Raw genomic sequence first — 21086 nt, 5'->3', positions numbered from 1 at the left:
TTCAAGCACCACACTACTCTCTGTCCCCTGTGTTCTCTCTGCCTCCACACATTGATGCCTGCTACTCTCTGGTCCCAGCAGGGGCCGCCCTCCCATGGCTCTCTACTGTGGACTCTGCTCACATTCTCAGGAACCTGGTAAAATCAAAACTCTTGAGGCTTGTAATTTATCAATTAGATTTATATCAGTAAATGCTCACCCCACAAAATGTTCACACAATAAACTCAGAGCCAATCGATAATGTAAACTGCCCACCGAAATAAGACAAATTGTCTTCTAACAATCCATAAGACATAGTCTCCAGTAGTGTGGATCTCAAAGGATCTGCCACCTGAACTGGGGTCTCCCCTGCCTACATGTCTCCATCTTCCTCCCTGTCCAAAAGAAAGGCCTCTTTCTCTTCCTCCCCTCTTCCTTTCTCCAACCTGGAAGTCCCGCCTACTCCTCACCCAGTGATTGGTCCCCTGAAGTCTTTATTCATTAGGGGAAGGTTCTTGCTATATGCATACATGTTTATGTCTGTGTAACACATGTGTGACATGCCTACAGATGCTAAAATGGTGCAGTGTGAGCCCAGGAACCAGAGTTACAGACACGTTTGAGTTGTCTTACAAGTGGATGATAGTAGTTCCTGCCAGGTCCTTTGGATGAGCAGCCAATGCCCTTAACAACTGAGCCATCTCTCCAGTCCCTAATTCCCCTTTCAAATCAGCGTCTATGCATGCTTGAGATAGAGCAGGGATAATCTCATTGGCAGGATCATAATTTAAATGAGCAGCTGTAGCTGGCATCTATGTAACAAAGTAGATGACCATTCATAGTGAGCTTGTACTATAGATGTGTGCAGGTCTTGCATGACCTTCACAGAGGCAAAAGTTTAGTATAGAGGGGATGGTGGAAAAGGATAAGAGCTGACGTGATTGTTCCCTTATAGCTAGTTCCCCGAGGAAGACACGCATGGGAATAGTTGGTCCACTTTAGTTTGTACTTGTGTCTAGAAGAAGGACTCTTTCTTATGTCTCCAACTGGGCCAGCTTACATAGTCCTAGTGGGTAATTAGGTGGGCCTAACTTCTCTCAAATCTCTTCTGAGTTTCCAAGTTTTTGAAACAACCAGTATTAGTTTTGAGGACTTATTGGTAATTGTTTCTGCATTGTTTCTTTATGTACGCTATAATAAATTATCATAAAGTCAGTTGCACAAAATAATAGGAATGCATTACTTTACATCTCTGGAGATCAGAAGTCCCAGAACTGAATCTCAGTGCTCAAGATCAAGGTGTGAGCAGACCTTCATGTCTCTCAGACATTCTGTGCAAAAATTAGAGAGAAAAGCTCACCCCTGTCCTCTTCATCTTCAAGGTCAACAACACCTTTTTTCCCTAAAACCTCCTTCTTTATCTTCTTGCTTTTCTTCTGGCTAACATTCTGAACCCCTTCCTTTGTTTCCAGGTCTTTCTTTCCACTGGCCTGTTTTTAGGTAATTTGGATCACATCCCTTCACATCTTCTCTGCTCTGATTTCAACGCACAGTCATGGTGAGCTCACTGCTAAGTTTGTCTCTTTCTCTTTAAAAGGAAACTAGACTTGCACCAACTCCCCTTTAAAACACATTCATGAGGAAATTAAGGTTTTGTTTTGAGTCTCCAGTTTGGAATCTCCCTTAGAGTTATAACATCTGTCTTTTTTTTTTTTTTTTTTTTTTTTTTTTTTGAAGTTCATTGTCTCTCATCTTTTCCCACAGGACAAATCTAGTGTTTTAATATCAAGCCTAAGTATGGAAAAAAAAAAAACCCCACATATTCTACAGCTGCCTTGCCAGCCAGCACATTCCATAAAGCAGTTGTTAAAGTCAGCCCTTCACCATTGCATGGTGCTTGAGTGGTGTTGGGGGAGATCTACAGACTCATTCAGGCCACTCACTGTTGCTTTTATCATTTTGCAGAGTTAGGTTTCAGCTTGACAGTTTTTTTCAAATAAAATTTGTTTCTGTTGTTTATGTGGCTTGTTCCCGGTACCTTTATTTTTACTTTCATGTTGCACGTGTTGCTCTTCCCTCTCAACACACCTGGTCCACTCTCATGGTCTCCTGTCTAGTTCCGTGATCTGTACTTGCCTTTATAACCCCTCATTTAGAAACATACATGCATATATCTCATAGATATGGACATGCAAAGTCAAGATCCACATATGAAAGGCAACATGAGGATTTTGTCTTTCTGAGATGAGGCGATGTCACTTAATGCCAGATTTTCTGGTTCCATTCATTTCCCCGCCAATCTAAGTTTTGTTAACAGCTGAATACATTCTTTGGTGTATATGAACGATATTTTCATTATCCAGTTTCCTGCTGATGGGGATCTGGGCTGTTCCCTACCCTTGCTATTGTGAATAGTGTCACTACAAGCAAAAATGCACACGTGGCTCTGTGGTGGATGATACACAGTCCTTTGACTACATGCCCAAGAGCGCCATAGCTGGGTGATATTGCAGTTCCATTTTTTTTTTAAATCTTTTGAGGCACCTCTGTACTGGTGGTCACAGTGTTCACTTTAGTCACACAGCCACCAGCAGGCAATGGGCTTTTCTTTTCTACTCACTCTCTAGCACTTGCTATCCTTTGCTTTCTTGACAGGAGCCCTTCTGACCGTTCTGACTTGGGTAACAGATGGTCACAGAGGGGTTTCAATCTGCCGTGATGGTTACAATATATTGAATATTCAATATCTAATATTGGATATGCATATTTATTGACATGTTCGCCAGCCATTTGTGGGCTTCTTAGAAGAGCCATCTTTTCATTCCATAAGCTATTTTTTGATTGGAAATTTTATGGTTTTGGTGTTTATGCAATGCTGTATATCCCCTACATATTAAGCCCTTATCTGATGTGTAGTTAGCAAAACTGTTTCCCACATCTGTAAGCTGTCTGCTAACTTTGCTGACATTTTTTACTATTGAGGGTTTTTTTAGGGGGGGGGATGTTATTGGATAGTTTATATATTCACATTTTAAATATTATCCCTTTTCCCGGTTACACCCTTTCCCATCCCCCCTCTTATCCCCATTTGATGAGGATGCTCCCCCTCCCACTTATCTGCTCCCACCTCAACACCCTGACATTCCCCTACACTAGGGAAACTAGCCTTCACACGACCAAGGGCTTCTTCTCCTATTGATGAGAAGACAAGGCCATCCTCTGCTACTTATGTGTCTGGAGCCATGTGTACTCTTTGGTTGGCGGTTTAGTCCCTGGGAGCTCTGGGGAATTTGGTTGGTTGATATTGTTGTTCTTCCTATGGGGTTGCAAACTCCTCTAGCTCCTTCAGTTTTTTCTCTAGCTCCTCCATTGGGGTTCCCCTGCTCAGTTCTGATGGTTAGCTGCAAGTATCCTCCTCTGTATCAGTAAGGCTCTGGCAGAGCCTCTCAAGAGACATCCATATTAGGCTCCTGTCAGCATGCACTTCTTGTCATCAGCAATAGTGACTGGGTTTGGGGGCTGCATTTGGAATGGAGCGGGGTGGGGGAGGGTGGGGGTGAGGGCAGTCTCTCTATGGCCTTTCCTTCAGTCTCTGCACCACTCTTTGTCCCTGTATTTCCTCCTGTGAGTAATTTGTTCCCTCTATTAAGAAGAACTGAAATATCTACATTTGGGTCTTGCTTCTGCTTGAACTTCATATGATCTGTGAATTATATCTTGGGTGTTCAGAGCTTTTGGGCTAATACCCACTTTTCAGTGAGTGCATACCATATGTGTTCTTTTGTGTCTGAGTTACCTCACTCAGAATATTTTCTAGTTCCATCCATTTGCCTAAAAATTTCAGGAAGTCATTATTTTTAATACTGTGGAGTACTATTGAGTTTTTAAACAAGGGCCAGAGAAACATTTCTTTATAATAGTTAAAATGCTAAAGTGTGAGGAGTCTAAAGTAGTTCTTAGTTTCAGCAAAGTTGGTTGCATTCATTTTGATTACAAAATCAGACATATATTGTAGGGAAAGCTAATATACAGTCAGAAAGAAGAAAGGAAATTCACATGAAGTGTATCACCCAAGTTAAACCATGTACTATTTTTTATGTGTGTGATCTCTCGGGTTTTTAATACAAATGTGATTATGTATTTTAAAGGATTTGGAATATTCTGTTTATACTACTTTAAAAATACATTGTTTTTTTTTTTAAAAAAATATGTTCCCTTTGGCATACATTATAAACTTTCCCTATGTGAATTGGCATGCTCAATGGTTACATAATCTTTCATCACATGGACTTATAAATTTATTTTTTTAAACCACTCTTAACAAATGTTCTTAAAAGTACCTTAAGCATTATTTTAAGGGGCTGGAGCAACTCAGTGGTTAAAAGTACTTGCTGTTCTTTGTGAGGGCCTCAGCTGTGTTCGTAGCACCCACACTTGGTGGCTCACAAATGCCTGAACCCCAGCTCCTGATGCTGTTGCTGCAGGTACCTGCATTTATACATGCATCCAACATCACAGACGCATGCACACACAGTCAAAAATAAAAATGATACATTTTTAAAGTCTTTTGTTTTTAGAATGAACTCTAGGTAGAAAAACCCATGTGTCAACAACCGGTATCTTTTAAGTCCTTTGATTCATTTTAGGAAGCCTAGAAAAATCAAGGTAAAGAAAAGTCTCTAGGCCAGTGTTCTCTGCCAAGGTGGGACTAATTTTTAAGCTCCCAGACAGTCTTACCCAAAATGTAATTTTACAGAATGCAGCCGTTACTATTCTTCCCTCCCTCCCCAGGTATGTCTGTCACAGTAACATCATCTTTATTTTTTAATTTCAGGTTACCTTGCACCCCGAAACCTTCCCAGTGCTGGATTCTTCCCATTCCTACAAACTCTCCTTTGTGACACAGACTCAAAGTGTAAAGACACACCCTATGGGCCCCGAGATCTGCTCCGCAGGAAGGGGATTGATGGGACAACGCTCTTTAAAGAAAGGTATGGGGGGTGATGAGTGTGGGGCTTCTTAGGTGATGCTGAGTCTTTCTGGGAGATCAATTGTCTTTCCTTGGGAAACAACCAGTGTATCCATCTGAAAGCTACGTGAACGTTTAGATCCTAGGTGAGTAGATGTGACTGAAAAAGCATATAAGCTGAAGTCCCAACATCAGGAAAGATTGAGCACAGTCTCTTTATTCTGAGGCAGTTAGTTCCTTAACTTTTCTGTCTTAAGATGAATGGCTGAAGTTCTATTTTGCTTCCCACAAAGATTCTCTGTACCTCCCTACCTTGCCAGTGACACATTGTCCTAAGACACAGTCCCAGATATAAAGTAAACAGCAGGGACATGTCTCTAGGAAGAACGACACATGTATATGACTATATGTGGTCCTCCAAGATATAATGAAAACCAGGAAGTGTGAATAAGACAACTGAGGGTCTCAAAATGCAACATCATAACGTTGAAAGTAATCAGCTGGGAGGTCTTGGTGCACTTCCTTTAGAGCCAGTACTTAGGAGGCAGAGGAAGGTAGATCTCTGAGTTAAACCCAGCCTGAACTACAAAGCTAGTTCTAGTTCTAGGACAGCCAGGGATATCCAGAGAACCCCCTCAAAGTACAATGATTAAACAATAACCTTTAGATGGGGTTAATTCATGCTCTGTTTTATGATGTGAGAAACAGCTAAGGAGCGAAGATAGAAAATGGAGACCAATTACAGCCTTGTCCTTTACAATGTCAGCTCTTCTCCCCGGTAACTTAAAGAGATGCCCAGGAGCCTACCTGCCAATGGAATTGCAAACAATATTGTAATTTAAATTAATCGTGAGATAACAGTCACAATTAAAAATAAAAGGTTCACTGAATGAAAGATTAGAGATAGTTGGTTCACAAACTTGAATGTTAAATTCCTTAGCATGTATCACTGTTTCTCCTTTAATTGTATCAGCATCATTTTGGCCGTCATCTTGTAAGATGAGTGATAAGTTTAGAAAGATCAAGTGCAATCTTTTTAGCATAAACTGTAAACATGTCAAGAATTATCATGAGAAACAACGAACATCATACAGTTGGTGCATTTGGGTTGGTAATGCTCATGGGTTTTGCTGCTTTAGTGAGTCAGTCAGGTTCAGTGCTTGAAACAACTTGTTTACTAATTTATTCAACAAATAATGATGATGATACTTCTACAGGCCAGACACCATTCCCAATACTTCTACAGGTCAGACACAGACATATAGAAGACAAAATCTTTCTCTTTCTTGAAAATGCTTAAGAAGATACTTAAGCAATACCATCTTCATCCTTAAGGAAGAAAAGGAACTTTCCCCATTGATAGAAAGGAAGCCTTCTGAGGGATGGTTGCTTGAGATTGGTGTTTTGCAATCTGAGCATTAGAGAAGACACTTGGGATATGTACTTACTATTTATTCATCCATCTATCTATCTATCCATCCATCCATCCATCCATCCATCCATCCATCCATCCATCCATCCATGTATTCATCCATCCATCCATCCATCCATTCATCCATCCATCCATCCATCCATCCATCCATCCATCCATCCATCCATCCGTCAATCTATCTATCTATCTATCTATCTATCTATCTATCTATCTATCTATCTATCTATCCATCCATCCATGTATTCATCCATCCATCCATTTATTATGACTTTCTTTTTCATGGCTTTTCCTACCCATAACAGGGACCCCATGGAAATAATACATTTTTCCCAGAAGGGGAATATCCTGTGTCCCAGCAGAGAGAGTCAAATACAATTGGTCATGTCTGCTATTAAAAATGATTTTCTAACCCCCAGGTTATTTATCTACTTCACTGCATATTGCTGCACATTTAGTATTTTTCTGAACCAACTGGCTTAATTTAGGAAATTATGTACAGTAATAAAACTGTATTAATGATATTTCTCGGCATTCTATTAACTTTTATGCTTTATACAGCCTTGCAATGAAACTGGCACCTGGTTACTTGGTAAACTTCTAAATCGCTTCCCTTTGGTGAAAGAAGATTCACTAGCAGAGCCTCATTAAAACACCAAACAGTCTTCCTCTTCTGGTCCTGGAGTGAGGAAAGAAACACATTTGGTAGCATCAAAAGAGGCCTTTTATAGATGCCTTTAATAGATGTTTTTCTGAATGATAATCAAACTGCTGTCACTGCTGCCTGGCTGATGGCCTAGTGTTGAGATGTGATTTTCATTTGGGCACTAGTCTTGTCATTAAGTTCACACTCCTCTAGGCATTAGCTTCACAAAAGAAAGAAGAAAAAACACAGCAATGACAACAACAACAACAAAGATGCTGAACTCAGCATGTGTGTGGCAAAGGGATGGTTCTATTTACAGCTTTCCTGCTCTCTACAGTGATGGGTAGTCTGATATCACAGAGCTCACCTCTGTAGTTCTTCCCTATGTAGTGTCTAAGAATATATCACACAGTGGGAACCTCTGGCCCATGTCATTGCTCACACAGTCGGTGAAGGGCAGAGATCACCCTTTCAGAGCTCACAGGGTCATTATTTGGAGGAATGATTCAGCATTCCTGGGGACACTGGGGAAGGGTGTATCTGCCTCCACAGATTCCACCCCTGTTCTTGATTATACTTTTCCATGACCCACAGCTTGTGAATTCATGTCCTTGATCCTATTTGAAGACCCCTGCAGAACTGGAAAAATAGCCAGTATGATTTATCCAAGGAATTCGTGTGTGTGTGTGTGTGTGTGTGTGTGTGTGTGTGTGTGTGTGTGTGTTAAAACATATAACACACATAACCGAGTTTTGAAATAAATCTGAAAACGCTGGAAACAAGGTGAGTTTGACTGTAGAAATGAAAGAAGATGTACATATGGTTCCTATTTTGCTTTAATTTCAAACTATAGTCATTTTAAGTGGAATCAGTGTTAAAGTAAAGGTTAAATTTATTTCTCTAAGAACAAACTGGAAAAATGCATTAGCTGTCACATAGGCCAATTATTCAGCCAGATTGAATACACTGACTACACAAAATGTGCTACAGACAATGTAAGTTGCTGCAGATTCAGAGATGAATTATGCACATTTCATGCTCTACAAGAATTTGGAACCTCAGAGGAAGAGGCAGAGGGACAAAATAGAAGTCAAATGATCACGTAATATGAATATTTGTTCTCAGCTCTTACTATGTCCAGAACATTAGACGTAAATGGTGACTGGACACACAGCTTTCTTAAAACACTGTGGATCTTCCTATTAGATGTATCATTAGAGTAGATGTAGATTTAGGTAGGGAGGTGGGAGGAGAGTTCTCCCAGGGGCTACACACACACACACACACACACACACACACACACACACACACACACACACACACACACACGCTAACAAAGGTTCCATCACTAAGAATAGAAGTTGTGGCTGTATTAGATAGATTAGTGGATGTGTTTAGGATAAACCACAGAGAATGAACCTTAAAACTTACTGAAAAAAATAGATGGAGACATGGATTAATCGACATGGAGAGACAGGAAAACGGCTTTTCTTTTACATTGTGATTTTCAGGAATTTTCTCAGTGTTGTCATGTCTATTGTGTGTCTGGGTAGAACAAAGCTGCACATTGTCAGGGCTAGAGAGGTGGCTCAGCGGTTCAGAGCACTGACTGCTCTTCCAGAAGTCCTGAGTTCAAACCCCAGCAACCACATGGTGGCTCACAACCATCCCTAATGAGATCCAATGCCCTCTTCTGGTGTGTCTGAAGACAGCTACTTATTAATAATAAATAAATATTATTTAAAAAAATAAGCCACTGGCTGGTCAGTCTTACACTAGCAACCTTCAGATGAAGATGTACAACTCTCAGCTCTCCCTGTACCATACCTGCTCGAACACTACTATGCTTCTTCCTTGATAATGGACTGAACCTCTGAACCTGTAAGCCAGCCCCAAGTAAATGTTGTCCTTTATTAGATTTGCCTTGGTTGTGGTGTCTGTTCACAGCAGTAAAACCCTAAGACAGAAGTTGGAAACAGGGACTGGGGTATTGCTGTGATGGGCCTGACCATGCTTTTGTTCGGAAGACTTTGGATATGGGGACTTTGGACTTAGAAAGTCATGAAATGTTTTAAGTGGAGCTTAATGGGCTATCCTGGTAGAAATATGGAAGCTTTTGTTGCTATGAGTAATTTGAACTGTGCAGACCTGGCCCACGAGGTTTCAGTGGAGGAAAACTTCAATATGTGACCTAGAGACTTGTTTTTGTGGTATTTTGGTAAAGAATGTGGATACCTTTTGCCTTTGTTTGAAGAGGCTGCATCGAGGCTAAGATGAAGAGACTCAGAGTAACTGCACTGACAAAAGAAGTCTCAGAAATGCCCAGCAGAGACGTTGTTCTCTGGTTAAGTCTCATGAAGAACATTTTAAACAAACGTAGCAAGCTGAGAAAGAGAAGAATATAAAACATATGGTCTGAGAGAAATGGAACTGAATCCTATATCCTAGGAGATAACAGATTAAGGGATTTGGGGGTAAGTTCCTATCCAGCTAAATTTAGATCCAGACATGGTGGTACACACCTTTAATCCCAGAAGACAAAGCCAAACAGATCTCTGAGTTCAAGGCCAGCCTGGGACAAAGCAAGTTCTAGGTGAAGAATCATTTCAATCCAGACATGGTGGTACACATCTTTAATCCTAGCATTACAGGAGACAGAGCCATGCAGATCTCTGAGTACAAAGTCAATCTTAGACAGTGAAGGAGTTGGAAAAGAGGAAGCTAGTGATAATGTAATAGAACAAGGGGGCATGTTCCAGTCCCAGAAAGCAGCAGAACATCACAGCTTTCGCCATGGGACTCTGGCTTTAGAGTCAAGAACAGAAGGGACTACTGGGACAGGTGATGCTGGTTAGCTGGAGCTGAGAAATTAGTGGCGATTAAAAATCAACCAGCATCACTGAGATGAAATATTTTGGGAAGTGTTTTCTGAGAGCACAAAGAGGCTCTGTTCCAGAGATAGACAAGGTTGTAACTCACGCTGCAGCTGTAGTTGGAAATATGTAAGAGTCACCCAGGTGATACTGGTTTTGATGCTATGAAAGGGTCATAAAAAACTTGAGGCTTGGCACTGTGAGAGGCCATGGAAGGCCACTGGTGAAGGTGTAGCCTCTGTTATAGTTGGCTGCCCAGGATTGACGGGGTCATGCAAAGGAGTTGAGGCTTGGCACCATGAAGAGAGCCCATGAGAGGCTATTGGTGAAGCCTCGTTGCAGCAGAAGATCCCAGTGTATTGGAGATGCCAGCACCATGAGATGATCACCAAGAACAGCAGCAACAATGGAGTGGATCAACCTGAGCTTAGAGTCCTACAGAGGGCAGAGCTGGAGAAGTGACAAGGCCAGCCCTTTGGAGGATCCCAGATTATGTGTGGATTCCAGACATTGGAACAAGAAGCTGTAACATTGAAATTTCCTTGGAGACTCCAAGACATTTGAGATTCCAGAGCCATGGACTGTCTGAAGAGGAAAGCTGCTAACAGGGAGTGGAGCCAGCCCAGGAGAAAGAAGTTTGTTGCAGTCAATAAAGTTAAAAAAGGAGCTGGAGATCTGAAGACCACTTTGAGATCAGCCATGGAGATTCAGAGTTTGGACTTTATCCAGTTGGTTTCCTGTCTTGCTTTGGGGGTTACAGATAAGTGATTGGATGAATCTCAGAAGAGACCTTGAACTTTGGACTGTTGACATTGAAACTGCTGTAGAATATGGGGACTTTGGAAGTTGAACTAAATGTATTTTGCATTATGGTATGATTAGGTATGGACCCTGTAAACTCATGTGTTTGAACAAGCCTATGGGGGCCAGGAAGTGGAATGTGATGGCTCATTCATGCTTAGCCCAAGGAGTGGCATGATTAGGAGGTGTCGCTTTGTTGGAATAGGTGTCTCACTGTGATCATGGGCTTAAGACCCTCACCCTAGCTGCCTGGAAGTCAGTCTTCTACTAGCAACCTTCGGATGAAGATGTAGAGCTCTCAGCTCTGCCTGCATCCTTGCCTGTCTGTATATTGCCATGCTTCTGTCTTGATAATGGATTGAACCTCTAAACTTGTAAGCCAGTCCCAAGTAAATATTGTCCTTTATGAGAGAGAGAGAGAGAGAGAGAGAGAGAGAGAGAGAGAGAGAGAGAGAGAGAGAGTGCCAATGGTGCTGCCTCTTCCTCTCTATCTCCCATGTTCCTAAGACTTGTCTTCTCTAACATGTTTTAGGATCCACTCAACATAGGACCCTGAAACACTTCTAGACATAACTTGTTTTAGTTAGAAAATATGAACCTGAAGGCCTTCCAATGAGTATTAAAACCCTGAGATAGGTCAACATATTAAGGAATTTATAAGTCTTGATCATAACTGGGTAGCCTAAAGGAGACTGATTTAGAAAGGAACAGGCAGGTATTATATCTGAAGTGGTGGAGGACCCTTGAAGCATGAAGGTCAGAATAAAATCAGAGAAATGATTAAAGCAATTAAAATATTTCTGTGAATAGCTTTGGCTCCGGATAGCCAGGAAGGCCAACTACCAAGTAAACAACAGCAGTGACTCCATGTCCACTATAGTATCCTGGGCCTGTCTGTTGGTAAGTCAGTGATGAATGACAGGTGGGGCTGGGATCAGATGCAGCCTTACAGCACATTTTTCTTCCAGATGTCACTACATATGAATCTGATTCTGAGGAGAAGTGAAAAATACTTACAAAATTTTAACTAACCCTTAGAGATAAAAAAAGAATGTCAGACGCTTCTTTCCAGGATGGGCCATATGTCTCTTTCCTAGTAAGAGAGCTTTTTATAGACAGACTTCACCACGGCACACAGACTTCACCTATCCAATCCAGGTAGTTGTTCTCTCTCACAGGAAACACTGACGCACGGTACAAGTGCAGGAATCCTATTATGATGACATATATAGATAAATATGACATTTCCCAAATGTAGCTGTTGGTAGACGTGTCTGAGAAGTCAAATCTATTCTGGGTTAAGTTTTCATCGTAACGGAGTGGGAATTTTAATACAAAACATCTTTCTTAGGGAGTTCTACTCCAAAGAGATCTTCATAACTGCCACTGAGGCAAAGCCCTCATCTCTGGCATGTTAGAAGAAAGGTCCTCAGCCAACTCTTAGACCGATGGAGGGCCACCAAATAAGGCTGATGTGTGTCAGACATTCTTGGCTCACTTCCAAGGATACATTTTCTCGAATCAGATGGACCTATCCGTCAAATTCAGAGGCCATATTCATTTTGCATAATGCTTTCAAATACTCCCAGGAATATCCAGTATGAGATAGGTTTTAGATGAGTTTATTACAGCTGTTCAGAGCTCCTGAATAGGAACTTTAAGTCTCCTAAGTTGGTGGTCGGGGTGTCAATGGGCATGCGTTATCCATACATAATCACACTCAATTGTCAGACCCCTGCAGCATTCTTCAGCTTTGGTACAGCAGATACTTGGGACAGATAATTCATTGTTGTGCAGTGTGTCGGATGGTATGCTGAAGCATCGCTAGCTGGCTTCTGCCCACGTGCCAAGTGCATCCTGCCTGAGGTAGTCTGCACCCTGTCTGACAAATGATTATGTCTCTAGGCACTGTACTGTCAAATACCCTCTGAGAGAAGCAAGTAAAGGCATGCTTAGGCATGGCTTAGAGAGCCAGTGGGATGGTGGGACAATGAAGGAAAAAATCAGGTAACGAGGGCTCAGGTTAAGGTTGTGATTCAAATGGCTATGCACTACAAACATGACCAACAATAGCTCCAATAGAGCATCCCCATCATATTTTCTTTTCTCCGCCTGTATGTGTTCTTGCTTAGATCCTCCTCCCATGAGCGTATTGGAACACTTGATTTTCCTATTTGATTTGCCCATTGTGATTATACAGAACAGAAATTTAATACATGTTGGTAAGCTAATGGTGAGCAGGGATAGGAAGGGGTGCCATTATGTGTCTGTATTTGTAATGCCACCGCTGGGTGTTGCCTTCTGTAAGGATGCCTGCGGACTTGAACATGCCTATGGTGAGGGGTCCCACGGAGATGCTTAGTTCACCTATTTCAAGTCAGTTCATGTCCCTAGCATACAGATGAAGGGAATGATATCCAAGCTCTTTTAGGAGGAAACAGAACCAAGGTTTCTAGTTTCCTCTAACTCCAATCAACGTGTGTTATCCAGCAGTACTGTTTATTTAATCAGCCATTGGATTGAATGGTCCATTGCTAGACGGACTGCCTTAGATCCTAGAATGAAGAGGCAAATGACACATGGTGCCTGCTCCCTGGTATTCAAGATGCCAGAGCCTAAAATGGAGAAGTTGCAGCATTTAGAAATGCAGGAATCAATTGTGTGCAGTAATAGAAAGGGCGCTCTTCCTCTCCTGATGCTCTCTCACCATGCTTGTTAGAAAGCTCAGAGGATGCCTCTCAGGCAGGCTGGCTTCATTTTTACACCTTTTTATGTCTTTTTAAGAGGGGTAATAAAATGACCTCTGTTTGACAGAAGTTGTATTTCAACTTATAGTGTCGATATGAAATAAAATTGGGGAGATAGAACATCCAATGTTCTAACTCAGCACCCCCACAGCCCAGCCTCACAAAAGGAAGTGGGCTTGGTGGGCATGCCACTTTCTCATCTCGGGGTGATTCTCCCAGAACCAAAACCTCCACAGCCCCTTATATGGAACCAGAGCTTCACTGATTGCAAGAAATGGAGGGATCTGTCCTTTTGGCAGGAGTAGGGTCAGGGCTGTTAAGTAACAAGGGAAGCTGGGTCGCCTGGCTCTGAGTGGCAGAAATAGCCTTGCTTCCCTAAGACCACAGTTCTTAGCTGCCCATCTCCTTCTCCCTCTTTCCTATTTGTTATTCTGTGCATCATCCCTTGGCTCTTCTTTGCTATTTTGATCTTTCTCGGGTCTCCTCTGATTGTTTTTGCTGTCCCTAGTCCTTAAAATTTTTATGAAGGCAGGATTTTTTGTTCTTAGGGTTTTTTTCCCCCTGTATTTTAAAAATGTGTTGATATTCTGTGGTCTTCTTTATAGCGTTACAAGGTGGGGGAAAAAGTCAAGCAAACCCAACTTTCTCCAACTTTCTAACACTTCTCTCTTTTTTTTTGAGAGAAGGGGAAGGATTAGGTCAGTCCTTATTTTCATCTGAATGGCTTTTCCATCCAAATAGTCAGCACAAGGAATGTAAAAAGATTTAGGGGAATATAGTCATACCCATGAATAATTCAAGTGTACATTAAGAATGCAGAACTTTTGGAGCAACCAGTACATTTTAAGGAGAATATTGGAAAAACACTGGGGACTGGAAACAAATGTTACGTCTTCTTACCATTTTTATAAAAAAGAAGACACCAAAACAAAACCCGCCACTGAACACAGCTTCCCAACTAGAAACTGCTCAGATCTGCTTTATAAAGCAGGAGTCTAGCTGAAATGCAATTATAAGTATAATTTCTTGCCATCTCTATGCATCTTAATTATGCACTTCATAAACAATTACATAAAACTCACCAACTTCACAGAATGCTGGAAATGATTTCAATTGAGGCATTCTGTTTGTAGAAGAGACAAATCTATTTTAAGTGCTTGTTTTTTTTTTTTTTGTTGTTGTTGTTTTTTGTTTTGTTTTGTTTTTTTTTGTTGTTGTTGTTGTTGTATCTAATTCTAATTCCAAGAAAATATAATTATTTACACTTTGGGAATCGGGGATTATGTCTCACTGGTCAAGTTCTGGCCTGGTGAGTTCAATCCTCACTAATGAAAAAAAAAGGGAAGAAAGTGTGTTTATTTGGTGGCTTGTGTATGTTTGCATTTTAGTACTGCTCCTAAATATAGGGAATTCTTAAAATGGTGGTTGCTAAATTTGAGAAAATTTAATATTTTCTTCCAAAACTAGCCTGGTTATGTGACATGGAAATACCTGGCTTCACAATGCAGTTGTCACCACATTGACATATGTGGTGGAATTAAAAATGAGACTTAATGTCATCCATTTATATCTAGTGCCACCTATAAGGGCATCAATCCCTGTATGTTCCTGACACACACTAAATACTCACCAAATGTTTATTCTTTTCTTTTTCCTTGAATCTGTCTGTAAGTACTAGTCCCCTTTGAATCAAAATGCCATCCATAATTAAATGCAGTAGACTTTTTTTTTTTTAACTCATGACAAACAAGCAGGCCATGTTTCTCTCTTCAAAGCCCAACTCCTGTACTTGGGATCTGTCATGTTTTGAATAAGAAAGGACACCAAATATTTTCAGTGTTTGCCTACAATGCTTTGTTCACGTTCATCCGTTTTACAAGAATAAAGTAATAATGACTAATTTAAACTCTTATCTCGCACTTCATCAAGGAATAAAAGTTTACCTGGCAGGAAACTGTATCTGCTCATTGGTACATTGGTTAAGTGACTCTATCTGTTAATATTCTAGAAAATAGGTGAGAAATTTACAGGTCCTTGGAGCCTCTGAACCTTCTGCATAATGCATTGCTTTAGTTAACTAAAATTAATGTGGACAAAGTCAGAGAGTTCTTGCTTTTTCTTCTCTAGCGAAATTCTGAAAAAGTCATCCAACCAGAAGAGGGACAGCAATTTATCACTCCGGAGCACCCAAGTTCCAGAAAGAAGTCACACATCATCGGGTAAGCCAGCTCTCTCTTGTAAGGCTCCGAATAGACTTTTGAAACAGTCAGCAAAAAGGATACTCTTTAAAAGGTTTCAACTTCAGATTTTCACATAAAAGTGGAGTGTTTAGATTGCTCCTATGGGACCCCAGGATTTCCCATGGCTGCCTTAGCATAGCAGAATGATTGTGCAGAGTTCTTCAGAATAATTAGAAATTAAGTTCTCACTGAAATGCTCTATAGAAAAAAACATCTAGATGTTGACAATTGCACCAAGTCCCAGAGTTGAGTCAGGACCTCACCTGCACAATAAATAGAACCAGGGTGGATGGAATTTCCAGCAACAAGAATTATTGCCAAGTCCTTCACAGATTTGTCCAAACTTTCATTCTAACAAATGAAGATTATGAAGCCCAGAGAGCTGAAGCACTAGGTCATAAGAGCAATAGGCATTTGGCAGATGATGTCCAGGGATCTTTGAACTGTAGGCTTCTCTCTCCCTTTTCATGCTAGGTTTCAAAGTCTTCAGCTTGACCATGTTTCACATGAAGCCAGACCCTGCACATTTAGTGTGCCTTGAAGTTCTTCAGCTGTGCTTTGTAAAACCACAAATTTCTAACTTCTTATGGAAGTGATGCTGGTACCTCAAAGAAACACTTAGAACCCCAAACTTTCAACCCAGAGGACTGTTTTACACTCATCTGACAAATATGAATTAGGTGTATGCTATCTTCTACTTGGTACCTTAGTGACTGGGCACTTACTAAGGAACAGAACAAAGTTCCTGGCTTGTTGGAATTTGACTGGTCCTTTGGGGGAAGGAAGGATCATGCTAATGGAATATTTAAATCTATGCCAGGCAACACGCTGGGCAATTGTCTCAGGAGTTAATGCTGCAATGACTGATCTGTGACTATCTGCTTGAGTAGGTTAAGGCACAGCAGAGGTAATGTCAGTCTTACAGTCTGGTAAGCTTTGCTCTGCTCAGTATCTATAGCTCCTGCTGCTTCTCCTGAATAGTTATCTACTGAATAGATTGCTTGGATCTCGAGAAATCAGATGGTAAATAATTCAGTCCTGTAGGCACTAAAATAAGGGTCCTCCTGAAATACGTTACTGGTATCTTCAAATGCTGTTTTCTGATGTGAAGATAACAAATAATTGTGCCCAATATTTATAAAATCGAACATACTTGCTTTCTGAACATCTATGGTATAGCTATGAATCTACACACTTGTTAATTAATACTCAATACTCAGAAAACTATACCACAGTATAAGTAGTACTAGACAGGGCCCACTTTGAGAACTTCTTAGCTAGAATATATTATAGTCTAAACTAATTACTTCCTCCCATCTATTTGATCTAAAATATCATTCGGGAACCACTTTGGGGAGGAGGGATTTATGATCCTAAGCAGATTTCAGTATCCCAGTAGGATAATTAAAAAGAAAGACCATTATCACCAGATGTGCACTGGTTGATCCTTGCAACAGATGTTGGAGATGATGGATCTATGGAGCTGGTCAGAGCACCTCAACCCTCTAAGCTAGCACAGAAATGACTCTGTTTATTGGGCAATAACACTGGTGATGAAGTTTAATGGTAGAAACTGGAACGAATGCAAATGCCCTCAAAATGTTTGTGGGGAGAAATAGAGAGCAGACTAAAGCCATGACAATTTTATGTAGAAAGAAAAACGTACAAAATCTGCCATTTTGCCAGCATAAAGTTTTCATGGGAAAGTCACATGTAAGCACATTCTTGCTGTGGGGCACAAGAGGTTTCAAAGAACAGCTATGAAATGCTCTGTGACTGTGCCCACTTGCAAGCATGTGTGTATATGTGTATTTGAATTTCTAATATATTCTTTCTTCTGTCACAGCCACAGTGCCCCCTAGGCCAAACTATGATTTGGAAGGAATGGGCACAGAAAATTTCAATGGTAGCCAATTGCTTGCGCGAATCCTCGATTTGGAAAAGGTAATTTGATTTATCTCTGCAATGAACACACATATTTTACATTGGTAGAGGGGTCTCCCAAGCAGGAAGGGGTTTACAGTATGTCTCCAATTTAAGAACTGTCTCAGACAGGTTCTTTTCTTGGACACTTTTCAATCATATCTTAATTTTAAGACATTGCAAATTCCTTAAGGCTTTGGGCATTTATTTACTGCCCTGGTAAGTCCCTTAGTTGAACTTACAGTTTTGACTTACTAAGAAATAATGTAGTATTTTATGTGATCTTTCAATTTTATGAAGCAAGGAAATAAAAAATAAAAAACGAAGCTATAAAACTCTGCTTTTGATGCCTCATCCACACTAATACCTTTGGACAAATTAGAGCTATGGAAATCTCTCCCCTAAGTAGAAATATTTTTCCTTAACATATTTTAGAGAGTTTACCTATGGAGTTTTCTGTTTCCCAGAGATTACCTACTGTATGATTCCTCAAATTGAAAGATAATAAACACATTTTTATCAGAGTTATGAGCTGGCAGTCTGTAAGCTCTCTCTCTCTCTCTCTCTCTCTCTCTCTCTCTCTCTCTCTCTCTCTCTCTCCTTCTATCTGAGTGTGTACGTGTATAGAAAATGAATTTGAAGAGCTTTAAAGAACAACAGTTACACTGCAGTTAACTACATTCTCAACATCTTGTGATCTTTCAGCCACCTTGCTTATCTGCATCATCTTGCTTTTCTCTCCCCGTCTTGTCTTCTCTCTTTCTCTTTCACACACTTTATCTATGTAGCAGGCATTTCTCCCATTTGAATTGTAAGGCATGCTTCTGACACAAATCCCCATTCCAGGAATCCTAGCTAGGACAGCTCACTGTGAGATTATAACCTACTCTTGGGTTACCACTGTGTGTAACAGAGGCATCTCATTGAACTGAGTCATGTCCTGTCAAACCAAGTCATATAAATAAACAGAGAAATAGCACAAAAATGGTTTCCATAAAAAGATACCATAATCAACAATTATGCCGACCCTTCCTGTGCTTGTTGTGATAGAAGACTTTCTTACTATAGCATATATAGTCTAGACATTATAGTATGTATATTCTAGACATTGAACATTGATATTCTGTCACATGGATGTTTGCTAAGGCTCCTTTGGTGGCCTGGAGTTCCGCAGCATTCCCAATTAATTCCAGCCTAAGTCCTTCCCCTCACTGGGTCACAAGGAAATCTGTACCATCCCATTCTGCTTCCTTCTTGCTTCCCAGGATTGTGGATTGGATCAGACAACCTCTGTAATGCGTAGACTAGAAACACTGTTCTCAAAATTACTGCTTTACGGGACTTCAAAGTTCTCTTTTTCGTATGGGATGAGAGTTTAGAATTTTGTGAGAGTGCACGAAGCCACATAGTCCAGAGATATAAGCCCCAAGTGAATTTTGTATGTATGGACACATATTTTTTAGAGTGGTTGGAACAAGGCAGGGATGTGAGAATTAGGATGACATATTGATGCCTGTGTCAGCAATCTCTTTGATTCCTTTCTTTCTCTTTGCTGCTTTCTGCAAACCTTGCAGGATTGAGCAGAGAAATCACTTCAGGGTGAGTTTATGTGTAATGTTAGATCAGGGCTGTGGCTGAATGACCAGAAAACCTAGCACTTCCAATGCCTCCCAGATGAGTGGATCCTGTCTTGTTCCATTATACTTAGAAGTTGAGTTGCAGGAGAACAGAGTATAGATTTTACAATGTAAACTTAAGGGGAGAATGGAGTTAGCCATTACCTCAAAGGATCATATGAGTTGGCTACTGGAGGGAAACCCTTGAGTATTACAATTACATGCAGTTAACATGGCAAATGCATAAACTACTATGGTGATCAATATCATCTATTTCATCTGTGGTTCTTCTTATTACGGAAAACATCGGCCAGTTACAATAATTCCATTATGAAAATCATTTCCATTATTGCTTGCCATAATTAGTTTGACTTATCTATTCAAATAAAATTTTTATATTTTTCTTTTTTAATCTTTCTGCGAGGAAATTCAAGCCATCTGTCTACTTTTGGAATAAGCAAAGTTGGTCCTAAGATCAAATCTTGAAGCAGTTTTTGAGGTCTTCTAAAGATTATGATCAATTTTACAAGAAACAACACAGAGTTAATGCACTTGATCTTATCCCAAGCAAAGCTCAGAAAAAATTAATATTTTTTTTATTCGCAAAGATTTTTATCAGAAAACATTGGGTGCTTTTATGTTCTCTGGTCAAACATAAAAAGTACGTTCAGTTATACAAATGAAATGTGAACCATTTAAATCAGAACAAGAGTTTATACCTTCCTGGATCCTCTTCCTCTACAACTCCACATAGGCAAAATTGTTCATTATTGTATCGAAAGGCAGAACTTTAAACATCACTGTTATGAAGATAGGCCAGTGACCTTGAAGATAAAAATCTTTTCCTATTTATATTTTCTAATATCATGTCCCAATTCTCTCACACACTTTTAGCTGCTGAAGCAAAATTCAACTTCAGAAGAGATACGAGGAGAGCTGTGTGAGAGTTACCCCGGATACACTGCGGACTATGCCTTCTCTTGGGTCACTCTAGGAAAGAACGTTTTTAACAAATTTTGCCTTTCAAACATGACACTTTTAGAGTCTTCTCTCCAGGAACTAAAATATCAGGTCTCTCAGGTGAGTGCATATATATATATATATATATATATATATATATATATATATATATGTACGTATACGTATGTGTGTGTGTATGTGTATGTGTGTGTGTATTAAAAATCTTATGCATAGAGGGGTTGCACTTTCATTCTTTGGATCTCAAAACCGACTCCCTATGAATTACTAAGCAACTCTGTAGTTCACTTGGACTGGGAAATACTGACTAGAATACTTGTAGACCTTCAGCGTAATTTCTTCCCACATAAACATTTACACCCAGGATTTGATGTTAAGTACCAGATATTTGTCATTAAAATGTGCGGTACTGAAATGATTTGATGTTGATTTGGAATATTTCATACGGTTAATGTACATTCACCTCAGATGAAATATGGCTTGGCTCTGTGGTGAATAATGAGTGTATTCCATGAAACCTGGGAGTGTGGTTACATAGGACAGAATGCAAGTTTAATAATTCAACTGTAAGTCTCGTATTCTTGTCAGAAGTCAGAAAAATGGCTGATGTCTTTTTATTTTTCTCGAGACATCAAACTTTATTTGGTGACTTTTGATGGCATCATTTATCCTGTTCCTCAAATTTTACACATTGCGGCCAATCCTGTTCCATGAAAAGAAAAATCTGTGTATGCTAGTCTTAAGTTCTGATAGCAAAATCAGGACAAATAGGCTAAATTTAATGAAATCTCTATGTAACAAAAGTTGAAAAAAATTCAGAAGTCTTCGCAAATTTTATAGACAGGAATAAATAAAGCATGCCTACTTTAACATTTACACCCTTGA

The 21086-nt window shown here is 40.1% G+C and overlaps 1 protein-coding gene across 2 annotated transcripts in view; it reads left to right on the top strand.

Moving 5' to 3' along the window:
- The window catches only part of ABCA12 (ATP binding cassette subfamily A member 12), a gene marked incomplete at both ends in the record, with an annotated part of 165172 nt that overhangs the window by 50640 nt on the left and 93446 nt on the right, over nucleotides 1-21086 (top strand). For both annotated transcript variants that reach the window (XM_080932869.1, XM_080932868.1), the window contains 4 exons: nucleotides 4814-4970; nucleotides 15572-15663; nucleotides 17531-17628; nucleotides 20118-20303. In XM_080932869.1, the coding sequence (XP_080788995.1) occupies nucleotides 4814-4970; nucleotides 15572-15663; nucleotides 17531-17628; nucleotides 20118-20303 (533 nt within the window). The remainder of the gene's footprint in view (nucleotides 1-4813; nucleotides 4971-15571; nucleotides 15664-17530; nucleotides 17629-20117; nucleotides 20304-21086) is intronic.

The sequence above is a fragment of the Micromys minutus genome (assembly GCF_963924665.1).
Source record: "Micromys minutus genome assembly, chromosome: 19".
Classification (NCBI taxonomy): Eukaryota; Metazoa; Chordata; class Mammalia; order Rodentia; family Muridae; genus Micromys; species Micromys minutus.
The sequence above is the reverse complement of the archived record's forward strand: the minus strand, read 5'-3'. Positions and strand labels throughout refer to the sequence as shown.